Source organism: Protopterus annectens, chromosome 4.part1, assembly GCF_019279795.1.
Source record: "Protopterus annectens isolate FY-2018-M chromosome 4.part1, PAN1.0, whole genome shotgun sequence".
Taxonomy (NCBI): domain Eukaryota; kingdom Metazoa; phylum Chordata; order Ceratodontiformes; family Protopteridae; genus Protopterus; species Protopterus annectens.
In genome coordinates this window covers 957,002,960-957,018,408 of record NC_056734.1, presented here as the reverse complement: position 1 = coordinate 957,018,408, position 15,449 = coordinate 957,002,960, and the positions used below count along the sequence as shown (strand labels likewise).

At 37.5% G+C, this 15,449-nt stretch overlaps 1 protein-coding gene across 1 annotated transcript in view; it reads left to right on the top strand.

Annotated features, from left to right (window-relative positions):
- Positions 1-15,449, top strand: part of PRSS56 (serine protease 56) — a 2,212,799-nt gene that overhangs the window by 2,124,918 nt on the left and 72,432 nt on the right. Inside the window, exon 14 of the mRNA XM_044070672.1 lies at positions 4,270-4,379. Within this exon, the coding sequence (XP_043926607.1) occupies positions 4,270-4,379 (110 nt within the window). The remainder of the gene's footprint in view (positions 1-4,269; positions 4,380-15,449) is intronic.

The following is a 15,449-nucleotide window of genomic DNA, read 5'->3' as shown; positions in this document are numbered from 1 at the left end:
GGGATGACTGCTGCCTTTCTCCATTCATGAGGCACAAAACCTGTTTGGAGGCTACAGTTAAATAGTAATTCCAGAGGACCTGATAGGTCATGTTTCATGCTAGTTAGAAGACATCCTGGGATATTGTCTGGCCCCAGTGATGCAGTGTTCTTGGTCTTAGAGAGACCATTAAGGACCTGTTCCCTAGTGATAGTAGGGGGGTTATATTTGATGATATTTCACAAGTAATCTCTGTGGTATCCCTGAAGTCTCAAAACAACCCACTAAACAAGTGTAGTGGGTCCAAAAACAAAACAGTGTAAAACTTCTGTGTGGAAGATTTTCAGTCCATATATCTCTAATCACTGTATATTAATCAGAACAGACAATAGTAGTAGAAGTAGCGAACTTAAACTCATCTTAAGTAAAAAAAAAAAAAATATATATATATATATATATATATATATATATATATATATATATATATAAATGTACAGAATTAGTAAGTATTCGAAAGTAATCCAAGCAAGGCAGGCAGTCTGCCTCAGGAAACAGACTGCCTTCCTTGCTTTATTACTTTTGAATACTTAGCAATTCTGTACAATTATATATTTTTTATTATTTTTTTTTTACTTAAGACGAGTTTAGGTTCGCTACTTCTACTACTATTGTCTGATCTGATTAATATACACTGATTAACTAGAGATATATGGACTGAAAGTCTTCCACACAGAGAAGTTCTTACACTGTTTTATTTGATATTTCCTGAGGGAAGGTTGAGGGGGAGAGAAGGGTAAAGTTGGAGCTGAATTTATCAGCCAGGGGATTTGCTGTATGTTCTGGCTCAGTATAGGTGTCTCCATTTAGAATGAGCTCTGCACACAATTGTGTATTGCCTTTGAGGTTGCAGATATAGCTAAAGAATACTTTTTGGTTGTCCTTGGTCTGGGAGGCCAAATTTACCTCAAATGTGGCTTTGGTAGAATTTGTCCTTTGAGTTGTTTGCATAGTTTGATGAGAGTGCCTTTATCCTGCTGGGTGCTGCGCCTCCTAATCTTTGCTATGATTTTCTTCCTCCTGTTATACAGCCTATTGATTTTGTGATTCCACCAGGGTGGCTTGTTTTTTATGTTAGTTCTGTGCTTCTTGATGGGTACAGCTGCTTCTGTGCAGCTGTTAACATGCTTGTACAGGGTTTCTGTGAACAGTTCTGCATAGGCAGCAATGTTCTCAGGGTTTATGGAGGCTTGAAATTTGCCAGGTTATCACTTAATAGCAGGAGGTTAGCCTTAGAATAGTTCCTGAATATTCCAGGTTTAGCTGGGGGTCTAGGTTTTATTTTTACTTCAAAGGAGACCATTTTGTGGTCTGACCTTATCAGGGAACAGCAAACTTTTTCTCTCAGAATAATAGAATATAGCCTGAAACCATTTCACCTGATGTGTGCTTGTTACTCAACAATAGATCTGGGAGGATGCGAGAGCAAAGTGCATTATAGGAAAGGGGGAATAGCTCTAGCCTTGAAAAGCTTTTTTGTACATATGTTAATTAATTCAACTACTAAAATAAAGATGCCAAGGTTTAATTTATGGTATATGATATCATATATCATATCATATTGTATCATAATATGCCATTATATGTGAAATTAAATCATCATTTGTTAACCATTTGGACTGAAACTGTAGATTTCCTGTCAGCTTGACAGTCAAAAATTTTCAAGACTAGAACTCCCCCTGCCTTTCTGATAATGCCTTGTACTCTCACTTCCATCCCGCACCCTCCATGTGATGGCAAGTTCCCCACACCCCTGAATTTTATATATACACCAACTTTGAGATCACCATTCCATGGAGAAAAGGAATATTCTGAGAAATGACAAGTTCAAGCTTTCCGTCATTCAGCCTCTACATTTCAGGACTTGCTGTACAGGGTCCCAACATTTCAAATGGTTACTGCGATAAGCACTTTATTTCTGACTTCAAATGCAATGCCAACATTTTAATGCCAATATCACACAACACTTTGGATGGATTTGCCAATTATGCACCCCCAACACTTAACACCTGGAGCAGCTCCCTATTTGCCCCACCATAGCTGCACTACTACCTCTTCTAGGCAATATTCCAGAGATGGTGTAATTTACAAATGGACCAAGGACTCCTCTTTGTTGTTCCTCCATTTTCCATTATTTAAAGTTCACTCAGAAAGCTAGGCTGAAGAAGCCCAGACTCAATCTCACAGTCCCATTCCTTTATGGAGAAGGCTTTTCAGAACCCTGTTGTCGCATCTGTTCAGCAAGCCTGACTTTGAACTTCATTTCCTTCATTTAACTGCATGGTTAACTGAAATCACCAGGGATACTTCTTATCATTCTAGTCTTATCCAGATTATCACCTCTGCTCCAAGAGCTAACACCAGGAAAACAGCAGGTGGGCATTTGTTTCCATTCGGACTACTTTTAGTTTCCCTGGCCTCCTCTGAAAATTGGCTCATTCCAAGTTAAACATTCCTGGTGAACAAATGTTAAATAAAATAAAAAATAAATCAAATCCTTCATTTCCTATGCCAGATATTTTGGATTACCGTTCCACATTTTTTTACACAGGCCTAAGTTATTCATAGGGTTAAGTTTTATCTACCTGCCTTTTCTAACTTTCACCAAGGATCTCAGAGTTTGTCACTTGCTTGTTTTAAAGGTCTGCACAGCCTTTCTCATTTGTATAATTGAGATACAGCCACTATTTAGATAACCAGTTTCTCTATGAGATCTTTACAACATGCTTAAAAGTTAACTTTACCTATTTTAAACCTACCTTGAAAGTGGATTTAAAGTGCTTGTTCTGGAAAACTCTTTCTGGCATCCATCACCTTTGCTACCAGGATTTCTGAGCCTTGACATGCATAGTGTCATTATGAGGAAAACCTTTCATTAATTATAGGATAGTCACAAAAACAAAATTAAATCAATCTATTAATTTCTCTGCATTTTTCCCAGCTATTACATTATAGGAGAATGCTTACTGCCTTTCCTGGGTTTGCACTGACAACCTAGATTTTACTAAATCAGTAAGGAAAGGTCTTGATTGTTTGTTTTCCTTTCATTCAAAATATCTGGCTTCAAAGTGTCCAACATCAATTTCTCCAATTGGAATTTGGACTTCATCAGATTTAGTTATGAAAAATACAGCAAAACTTTGCTGGCTGTTCCTATTACACATTCAGCAATAGCAGTGGCTATCTCTCAGGCATTTTTCAGAAATATATCATTGGATGACATTTGCACAACTATGACACTCTTTTTTAAATACATTTGCATGACAGTACAAGCAATATGTGAGCCCCAAGTCTGTTTTCTTTCAGAGCCTCAGCCATCTGATGTATCTTTCCTTAAGGACCATCCAGGAGGGCAAGTTGAATGATGAGGTTGGTCTTCATTAACAAGCTTACCTTTCTTTCCTTGGTCTGAGGTAAACATGGCCTGGGGGGTTTATATTTGTTGGTTAGGCTTTGTTGTATTAACTTATTCTAATGCTTTGTTTTTCAAGCCTCACTTATGAGATCTGAAAAAGAAGCTATAGTACAGAGCATTATGTGAAAGGGGGAGGAGCTATAGCCTGAGAGTTTCATATGCTGAGCTGACCAGAAGCCTGAATTTTCAGTCTTACTGCTTATCGAAACAGAGCTCATCCTCCAGATATATATTTAGGTTAAGTACATAGTTTTAGTTTAAATCAACCCATGAATAGAACAAATTCTCTATCTATTACACAAGCTATTAACATTGGGGTGCTTCAAAAGTTGCTAGATAAACACATTGTTAAGTGTGTGTGTGTGTGTGTGTGTGTGTGTGTGTGTGTGTGTGTGTGTGTGTGTGTGTGTGTGTGTGTGTGTGTGTGTGTGTGTGTGCGTGTGTGTGTATAATATATATACATATATATTGTTTAGTAGTGCAGGAACAATGAGGCCATCTATAATTTGCTACTGTGATATATTATATAATATTATATCATACCGTATGATATGGTATGAGATAAAATTATACAGTTCAGTACTGGAAGCCCCACTGAGCTATAAGATAATAGCACGAAGTTCATAATGCATACGTGGCTTTTGATAAAGCACTAAGTACTGAAACAAAAGTGACACAGAATTCCATGCTGCTGCAACACCAGTTAGTGAGATATAGATCTCATTCCAGTCTGTGTTTTATCAGTCCATGAGATGATGCATAACTGTTTGTTTAAACCTATAAAGCAAATCTGCTTATTTGTTTTTGTGTTATTTCAGGCTGCCAGGATTTGAATAAGGTGATATCTAGCAAGGTGGAATCTGTGATGCAGTCATGGGCTTGGATCTTAAGAATTCCTGGAAATGACTTGTCTATGAAGTTTCTAGAGGTGAGAGGCTTAATGTTCCTTTTGCATAGAAAATGGTGTTTTGAATTAGCCCGTTAATTTTCATTAAATACAATGGCCAGTACTAGTGATCAGGAATGCTTAAGCTTAGGTCAGATTATACCTAATTTAGTCATTTCTAGTATAAAATATAGGTTTGATTAATGGCCAGGGAGCTGGATGAGCAGATCAAGGAAGGTGGGACCACTGCTGATTTGCTGATAATGGGTGAAGGGAGGTACTCCACCTCCTCTTTACTGCAGGACTTAGCCTCACAGTAGACTGACCTCCAGCTGGGTCTGCTGAGCTGCAGTAAGCAGTAGCCTTTCATGGACATATAGAGGACTTTACATATTCCCATGGAGGAGAAAGTATAACAGGCACTTTAGTAAGGAAGTATATGTTAGCTGCTGCATAGCAAAACTTAGGCCATCCTAGTAAAACTCATTAGACTACCTGGGGGATAGTTTCAGGTACTCAGCTTTTGCCCCAGCAGAAGAATGAATGGGGTGATCAGTCACAAGAGGGCTTATGGTTGGTGGGTAGTGTGGATAAAAACAATACAAAATCCAAAGAGAAAGTAAGTGACATAAAACAGTGATGCAGGAAATCAATCAGCTTCCATCATACACTTCCATTAGAGAAGCAAATCTGCTAAGTGCATTTTTACCCAGTGGTAAGTCACCTTTTCCCCATGGAGGATCATGCTTCCCTGTACCTCATCCCTATTAATTACTTTTGTAATTCAAGGTTCCAATCAGTTAGAGGAAAAGAAACATTTGGACTGTGTGCAAAATAAGTGTTTTCCTTTTCTTGAATTCTAGTAGAGTCCAGTATGAGTAAAAGCTGATTTTGGTATAAATCTTTTACTTTTCTGTGTGGTGTTCTCTTTTGTATCAGACATCAGTCAATATCCCAGTTTAGAGCCATTATATTTAACTGCTTTCAGATAGAAACCCAGTGATTAACCTTGTATACTCATATTCTATGCTAATTAGACAGCTGATTGATTTACAATCACATTTGTATGAAGTATATTTCCTGTATTTATGTAAAATCTGCACAATTTCAAATTTTGTCCTATTGCTGCAGGAGTGATAATACCTACTTAATACACAATGCCTCTAAAAATGGATACGATAAGCGTTTCTGAGACCTTTTCCCGTACTCTTTCCAGCAAATTGTAAAACTACCCACTAGAGCCTGCATTATCCTTGACTTTATTCTTAGCAACCTATCACTACCTGTACCCTACCTCACATATCCTGATCCCTTAGTGATATGACCACAAATCGGCCATCTTGTCTGTCAGGCCTAGTGGTACCACCCTACCACCAAATGACAGATTTCCAGGGCAAATATTCTTCAGCTTGTAGAATTCCTGTATAGGAATCTAAGTAATCTCCTGTAAATGGACCCAAGTGAGAGGCCTGCCAGATTTATTTCTAACTTTTAGCAGCACTTGAACAGTTGCAGAAAAAAAAAATCAGCACCAGACATCCTTAAATAGTAATGTCTTTCGGCTTTTTCTGGTTAAGGGTTGCCACAGCAGAACTTCGGTCCACTAATAATTGGCAGTGGAATTTTACGGTGCCGAGTTGCTAGCCCGATGCCCAACCTTCAAAGAAGGCACACCCATTCATGCTCGCACCTACCTGCATGTCTTTAATGTCACTCGACCGTGGGGAGGACATGCAGACTCCACACAGAAGGTGCTCCAGCCGAGAATCGAATGGGAGAACCTCTTATTGTGAGGTGACAGCACTAACAGCTGCACCACTGTGACCCTACCAGACATCCTTAAATATAATGGTAAATACAGGAATATACCCCTGTGGTGGAACTCCTGTATAACAAAAGAAGGAAAATAATTAAAAGGTGTAAGAAATCCCCAACCCCTTCTTCAAGACCACACTGAGATACAGCAGCAAGGAACTTAAGGGCACTATTATAAAATATTAAGCATACTACAAGCTTAAGGGTTGCTACAGATACCAAAGAAGACTAAAAGTCATTGTTCAGTTACGCCAGTAAATTATATTTGTATTTAATTTCCAGGGTAGAGCATTGATCGTCATGGACCTTTTTTAGACTCAGTCTAAGGACGGTGTCTAGTTAAGAGACTTGCTCAGACTCTCACAGGCAATGGAGGCTGAAGAGATCAAACCTTGTACCACTGAACCACGAGAAATTACAGACTAATTTCCAACAATGCACTGATCTCATCATTTCAGTTCCACTCATACAGCCAGTATACTATCAAACAAATTTAGTGATAACTTTACCCTGCAATCCAAATTGTTGCCACATTCTATTCTAAAATGTTTAGCTTCCAATGAAAGCTTCTAGGAACAAGTCTTAGAATTCTTGTCAAAGGTTAGAAATAATAGTTCCTTGGGACCAGACAACATACCCGGCTGCATTTTTATCAGTGCCAAATATGTACTATCGAAGACCCTGCTTAATATGTTCAACCTCAGCCAAAATCCTGGATTTGTGCCTGATGCCCATATCATAGCCACTGTGACTTCCTTATGCAAGGTTTGCCCCTCAACAGACCTGGGTAATTACAGGCCCATCAACCTTGCCAGCCTTATATGCAAAGTTATGGAATATACAATTGCCAAACTCATTTATGGAGACAGACAACTTAATTGATCTATACTCCAATGAATTTGGGTGTGTGAAGGGCAAGTCCTGTCTTCTGGACCTAGTAAGCTTCTTTGAAAATGGACAGTGGCTAATTTATATGTTACTTTTTTTGACTAGGCTAAGGAGGTAGTACTATTTTTCATTTTTGTATTGAAAAAAAATGTAAACTCCTGCATGTCTACTGAACTGAAAATTATCAACAGATTCCAGTTTGTGAAAGTTGCTGGTAAAATCTCTGCACCTAAAATTATAACAAATGGGGTAACCCAGAGTTTATTGCTGGATCGTCTTCTGTTTGGCATTTATTTTGCTGATACCCAAGCTGATATCCCAGAAGTGCGGTTGACCAAGGCTGATTATTGCAAACTGGGTGTGGCCTCCAGCTATATCCCACTGGACTGCCACCAATTAAATGTGATGTCCGGCCAATACCCCAATAGAATGCCAACAATTAAATGTGACGTCCCCCACTTAATACCTAGGTCAGCAATTAAAGAGCCTCAATCCTCACCACTGACTCCAGTGTGGGGAGTGTCACAGAAAACACCAGAGCACAAAGCATACAAGAATAAAATTCCACAATTTCCCTTAAGAGCACAACAACACACTCTATAATCTGTGACTGGACTGTATACTTCTGTCCAGCCCTAATGTAACTCCATAATGTTCACTTCAGAACAATGTGTCCCAGTTTTTTAAGACCTCTGTACACTCTCTCTCACTCAAAACAAATTTAAATCTTACACATCCAAACACTTCTGAGAAAGCCTGACACAGATTTCCAGCTGTGTCCCTTCCCCAAAATAATGCAGTAATGCTGCCACAAATTAGTGTCTTCTTCCCCTTCAAAGGGTAATCCATTAAAAATTAAATGTCAAAAGAAATGATAACTGTGACCAGAAGTGGCCCAGGCTTTGAGGTGACCTGGGGAGTATCAAACAGGTATACCAGAATTCAGTCCCCAGAAATGTAATGTTAAACTACAGGATAGAAGTCCATCATTTTAGAAAAAACCCTACCTTAATAACTAATCTTTCCTAATCTAACTAGAGAATACTGTACCCAATCCAACACATAACAGCAAGGCAAAGGCAGGGTTAGTTTTTGGTGAGTTCTCTTTTCTTCAGGTATCAATGCACAGCACTGTAACTGACTGCAACTCTTCCCAAACAGCTGCTCTTCAAAAACTGCCCAGTACTTGACTAATTGCACAGCTTAACAGTCTCAATGTCTTATTTCAAAAATAACAGTCAGCTGTTTGAAAATGTTTCTTTCCTGTCAATCAGCTGTTCAAATAATCACCTAGAAACCATGAACATTCTAATGCCATCACCTACTGTTCAGTTGATTCTCCCCAGTAATTTAGAATCACCCTTTCAAACATGCTCAATTAGAAATGTATCAAAACACTGACAGATTCTTTAAACATTCAGTTTAAACGGGGAATTCCTCAACATTTTAAGAACTTATTTACATTTTCACAATTAGACTTACTGGCATGCAATACAATTTAATCTGAGAATATATACACATCTCCTGCCAGACATGCTAACACAGATGACAGTGTTTTCATTTTCTTCACACTGGGCATTATTATTATTATTATTATTATTATTATTATTATTATCTCTTCCACTGATACTGAGCATGTCCAACAAGAGCTAGAGAATGCACATACCTAATTTACAGAAAACACTCACTCTAAATGCAAAAAGTGCAGTGTTGTATTTGGCAAAAAGCTGCTCCCATCTTTGTTATAACTGGCACTCCTCTTCAAAGAAATAAACAGTCATAAGATTTGGGCAGTTATGCAGATCATTTTCAGTCTTTATCTCATTTGATTATTGTTTCCTGTGGCACAATTATTCTTTCCATCTGGCAAAATTAATTTCCAAGGGAAGTCAATCCCCTCTTTAGTATGGAAAAATCCAAGCACATCCCTCCCATCTTTGATTTGGAATTCTGGACAAAGAAAAAAATATTGGGGGGGGGGGGCAAAATCAGGGACAATTTGTAAATATTACTGTAATTCAGTAGTTAAACAGTTAATAGATCAACATGTTTGTTTAACTTTCATTTTCTGAAAAATGGGAAGTGTGAAACTCATATCTGGCATTACTGGTTGACTGTAATTCTCAGTGATTTTACCAGAAATTTTAATATTTTATATGAGATAGGATAAAATATGAGACAAAATCAGGGACAGTTGAGAGTTGTCTCCAAGCATTTAGTTCAACCAGAAATATTCCAATAATGTCTAACTAAGAAAATTAAAGGTCTTAAATCCTTCAACTATTCTAATAGATTAATACCATTGCTCTTAGCCTACCAGATGCTCCAAGATGACCCGTGTCTCACCTTTCTAGTCATTAAAAAGCCAATCCTGTTTGGCCCCCTACTTTTCCCCAAAAAATGTGCTCTATGTACACCGTCAATACAGACCTAAATCTATGCTAACAAATAAGACTCTCTAGATACGTTAGGTCAAACAAAAATACCACTTTGGCTAATTTAAGCAAAGTTTTTTTTTACAAGAAACATCTTTATTAAATTATCACTTATGACATAGGCAATTATACATTTATATAAATGAAAAAAACTATATTGACACATTTGTAGTTACAAGTATTATACATTACGTTTAAACTCTCCAGTCATTGTCAGTCGAACATTACATAGCTCATTCAAATCCTGCCTTCTTTTAAACGTCATTCTTCCCCAGTACGTATTGTTCCCACAAGTCCCATTTTTTTCTATGTAATTTTGCTCCTACCCTTTTGTAAAGATCCCATTTCCAGTTGTTGTATCTCTGTTACTGTATTCTCTACTTCTTCCTTTAAAGAAAGTTTTAATGACTGAATTGGTAGACACAGATTTACACCATGGTTATAGGTTCATAGGATGATGCTATTGGCCTGGTGACCCTTATAAGCCTAGCCAAGAATTTTGCCCATGTTCCCTGAAAGTCAGCACCCATTTCCCCTGTCCAGCAGGGACACAGGTAGAATCCCAGGGGTGTATTTTCTGTTTCCCATCCTCTTAAAGAAGGCTAAAGATGTACTCTGCTTGACATGGAGGGGGAGTCTATTCCACAGACAGAGTCTTTGGGACACAAATTTATCCTGCCAACAAGTTCTATTACTGTCGTAGACCAGGTTAAGTCCTTGCATGATTGCATGAGTGGAGTTTGTCTTACAGTCATGCGGCAACACCATCAAAGCTGGGTCTGAAATGGCCTTGTATGCCAGACACAGGTCGCCTCTGAGCAGTCTTTATGAGGCTAAAAGCCCTGTCCCTCTACTCAGTCTATCTGTATAGATAGGTGTTTGAGACCCTGGATTTTCTTGGCCAGGAACCTCTGTGCTCTCTCCAGCTACTGCAAGCGCTTGGCAAGGTACATGCTGAAGGGGGCATTGTACTCTATAATGCGTCTGATAAGGGAAGAGTACAGGGATGTTATGACCTCCTTGTTCCTGGATGATATACCCCTACTTATGAGGTGGGCCACATAGAAAGCCTTCCATACAAAGGAGGCAATGTGGTGGTCAAAAGTCATGACCCTGCTTAAGGATCATGCATGACTCTGCTTAATTTGAGAGGCTAGTGCTGTTAAGTTTTTGTAAAGGGTGGCAATGAACTTTGAGTGCATAAGACTAGGCTTTTTATGGTCACCATGATTGCTTGCCTAGTTTTGTTCCTGTGCCCCCATGTTTAGATGGGTTTTCTGGCAGGATGAATTTAAGCTACATAGGTAAATACAAATCTGAAAAGCAAACTGACAGAAACCATTTATGTTTTCACATCAATACATCATGCATTGCAATACAGTGTTTAAATGTCATAGTTAATACTGCTAAACAGGATATTAAAGAAAATGAATAATATAAATCAAATAGAATAATTATTCATTATTCCACTGCACAAGGGTGGAATCAATCCAGATATTTTAAGCTATATGCCAGTTGCTATTTTATCACCCTTATCAAAATATTAAACTGTATTCATAAGCAACTTCTCAACTATTTAATAGATAAACAGTTTTTTGCCATCCCAGCAGAGCTTCTGGCCTTCTTGCAGCATAACAACTGTTTTGCTGAATGTTGTTAGTACTGTCAGCACCCTCTGAAACACTGGAAGCCTCATATCCAATATCTTCCTAGACCTATTTATTTTTTTGATATTGTGTCCCACCAGAAACTCTTGTATAAACTCATACCCTTAGGGCTCACCAACTCTTCACTGCAGTGGTTCCATAGCTACCTCTCAAACAGAGCACAAGCAGAGAAATGGAAAAATGATTTCTCTACCTTCTTGCTTGTAACTATTGATATCACAAAAGAATCTATACTAGGGCCCATATTTTTCAACATATACATCAATGACCACTACACTACTACAAAAAATGCTATACTACTCAAATACATTGATGACTTAACCCTAATCTACTCACATATGTACCATACACTAGTACTCATTATCTTCTCTGCCAACAGCACCATGATAGAACCAGTAAATCAGAGAAACTTGCTGGGTATCATTGTGATGGCCCACTCTGGGCCAGTAATCAAGGAGCTTGAATCCTCACCACTGACACATAAGAGGGACATTCACTTGGAAGAAAAATGGATACACCCAGTATTTCCAGGTGCAGCTCTCCACATCATGCACAATTTCCCTTGAAAGCACACAGGGAACACACTCAGTCCGGGGTCTGGGTTTCTTTTTCTGTCTCCCTCCAGGTCCCCAGCTCCCCACTGGCACAGCTATAAAGTTCAGACCTCAGCCAAGTGTCCAAGCCAAGTTCTCCAGCACCCTCTCTGTAAAACTAGTGCTTTGTGTCCCTGCTGCAAACAGCTGATACACACACTCTTTGAGATTTGATTTTACACACACACACACACACACACACACACACACACACACATATATATATATATATATATATATATATATATACACACACACACACACACACACACACACACACACACACCTGGGAAAAGCTGGCACAGATTTACTAGCTATGCCCCCTTCTATGCAGACTATATGGTAGTTACACCACCACCAGACACTCCAAAGCCAGCTATTCTAAGACTCTTGCAAGGGTACCTAATTATAGCAAGTGAAATTAATATTAAAACAAATGTCAGTTTGACCAACAGCAGTAAGCCTTTCAGGAGTGGCCACAGAGACAACAAATAGCTTTGTGTACTCTCAAGGGTTAAAATGTTCTCTAAGGGGCCAGCCACAATGAACATTTTAAATATAGTTAATAATAAATAATAAAAGAACATGAAAATACTAAATATCAATTTACAATAAACACCAGAGTTTCAGTCATAGGAAATATTAAATTAATACAGATGAATAGATTCCCACAAATACAGAAAAACAGTACTAATCTAATCTCACTATATTTTCCTGACTGAGCTAAAGAATTATTATTCCCTGTTTACTTACTGCAAGTCATAAAACAATGGCAAACCTCCACCCTTCCAGAGCAGCAATTAGTTCACCCCAAAGACAATGCAGAAAGCTTCCTAGTACAGATGTTTTATCTCTGGCTGCATTGAGAGCTGTAAGATACAATCTTTATGGCTTAAGCCAGGTAATTTAATTTCAAACTATTTTCAAAGTTAGGTGGATTGAGATTAACATCTTCTCTTCCAGTATCCTCTGTTAAAATATATGCATTTAAACAGCTACAGTAATGCATGTGTATTTCTTTCTCTGTCCAGCAGGGCACACTGCTGGTACATTTTAACACAAGCAGCTTTGCAAATACATTTTTCAAAACAAGAATCTGTACAAATCAGTTTGATATACAAATGGCATATAATTCTTTGGGTACATATCACTTCACCTAAAACTCATTTCACTGACAAGTAGTACAATAAGGCAAATCAAAGATATATGTCCTTTTCACCACTATAGTGTAATCCTGGTGTTAGGGGGTGTGTGGGTGGCACGGTGGGAGTAGCCCCCCACTTATTTTGGTTTTATGTTGTCTGGTTTTGTTTTACATTATTTAGTAAAGGCCAGCTAGGTCAGGGGCTATGCCCCCCACACCCCCCAATGTGGGGGGCTGCACCCCCACACACCCCCTTACTATATAACACCAGGATCACACTACAGTGGGGAAAAGGACATATACCTTTGATTTGCCTTATTGCACTACTTGTCAGTGAAATGAGTTTTAGGTGAAATGAGTTTTAGGTGAAATGAGTTTTAGGTGATATGGTCTTGGTGAAGTGATACGTACCCAATTCTTTACAAAATTCCAGCTAGCTGTACTGACATATGTTACACATCCACTGCCCTACTTCTCCTGGCATAGCTGGTAATACAGAAATAAAAGAAACACTGTGGTTAACTAAATCAGAATGTAACCAACATCAATCGCAAAAAAACAAATCCCAAAATAGACATGCTCAGTTGTTTATTTATGCACACACAAAGCTTTTGGGTTCTACCTTTCATCAGTGTTAGCAAGTATCTTCATTACAATTCAGTTGATAGTAAAATCAAATAGAGCACATGACACAGCCAGCCAATCATAATAAATAAACAACTGAGTGTGTCTATTTTGGGATTATTTTTTTTTTTTTGCGATGGCTGGCAATATCTCACATCGTCACAGTCATCATAGAAGATGAGTTGAAATTAACCACAGTGTATCACACATGGTTAAAAAAAACTCTTCAAAAACTGGATATGTTATATGGAATAAAAACCTACTTAACTGAAATAGCTAGAAGATGTATAGCCTCTACTTTCTTTCCACCATCCCTTCTCTGTGTTGTCCCAATCTTCACTAACCTTCAAGTCTCACAAATGTCCAAACTTGAGCATGTTGTAATAAAATAATCACATTTGCAGTAAACTGAAAGGATGGAACACACCACTGCCTAGTCCTCAGAGAAATCAGCTTGTTAGAACTCATATACAACCTACCCTTTCAAAGCTAAATACAATATACTGACTTTTCTATAAGCCAAAAAATTGCACAGCCCTTAACTTAATACAACATTATTCCCCAAATAGAATTTTACTCTTTAAAGAAAAATCATATAGTACTACAGGAGACTCTCTGTATTCAAAGAGTGTAGCTAAACTATGGAACCATTTCCCATTAGCACTGAAATCCATTGAGAATGCAAAGTCATTTAAAATAGAACAAAAATGTCACCTATCAATTTAGTTTATCTGCTCCTGTATATCTCCAGGACAAATGTCAATGTTATCTTCAGCTTCCCATATCAAACTATTTCTTTTCATTCAAAATACTATGCCCTATAACCAGTCTTCACCATTATTTAAATAGTGTCACTAGCATCTCCCAGCCATATATATATATATATATATATATATATATATATATATATATATATATATATATATATATAGTTTTGTGACACTACTCACCCCCACCGCTATACTTTTAATGTAAACCTTATTGTAGCCATAATTATCTATGAACCTACTCAATGACAATATTAACATATTTTCTGCCCTATCTGGTTTCTTTCCTCACCTCTATTTCTTTGAATTTCTAAGCACTAATCACATAATCTATTATTTATTTGACAAACCCACTAATAAACTTCTTTAAATGATCAATGTTCAACATTTACTATTGCATATTTTATGCTTACTAGTTGCCTTTCTTTCTATGAATGTAATCAAATTAGCAAATGAATGTGTAATTATTAATAAATATTACTTTGTTCATGTGTATTACTGAGTATCTGTTTAAAAATGTTTGTAATATGTTTTTTTTTTACCAAGCCTCTTCTAAAAAGGAGTTTCAGACTTAACTCAGTCAGATAAACTGATAAGCAAAACAAAATAAAAAAAAAGCCATTGGCTTTCCCCTAGCAGTATCACCTAACCTTAGCTACATCACTTTCTTTTTGTCCTAGTAACACTGTTACTGTCCCTTATGACACAATGTACTGTACCAGCCTCTCTTCTCACTCATATAATATTATGCTTAACATAATTTTTCCTTTCAACTACTCATAAACACTAACATCTTTCACTCCACTCAACTATTCAATCATTCCCACATAGGCAATGCACAGCTGTAATTAGCACACATACAGTTTACTTTCTAAGTGAGATTTGTCTTGCTTTATTGAAATATGTATTATAGTTACATATGTTTTGTTTTACTCTCACTGTCTTTCATTACATGTAATTCTGACTTTCTATTACTTGGCTGTGATTGAAATTGGTCACATTTTATCCATACTTTATTCTGGTAAACACATTTTAAAATAAATAAAATAATTAAAAACAGGATAACAGTAGGTCATTGTCAGGTGTGCCACATATTAGCAGTACCTGGCCAATGTTTGAAAGGCAGTAGATGTGTGCTGTTTTGCATAAAAGAACTATTACTTAAGAACTTAAATGTCT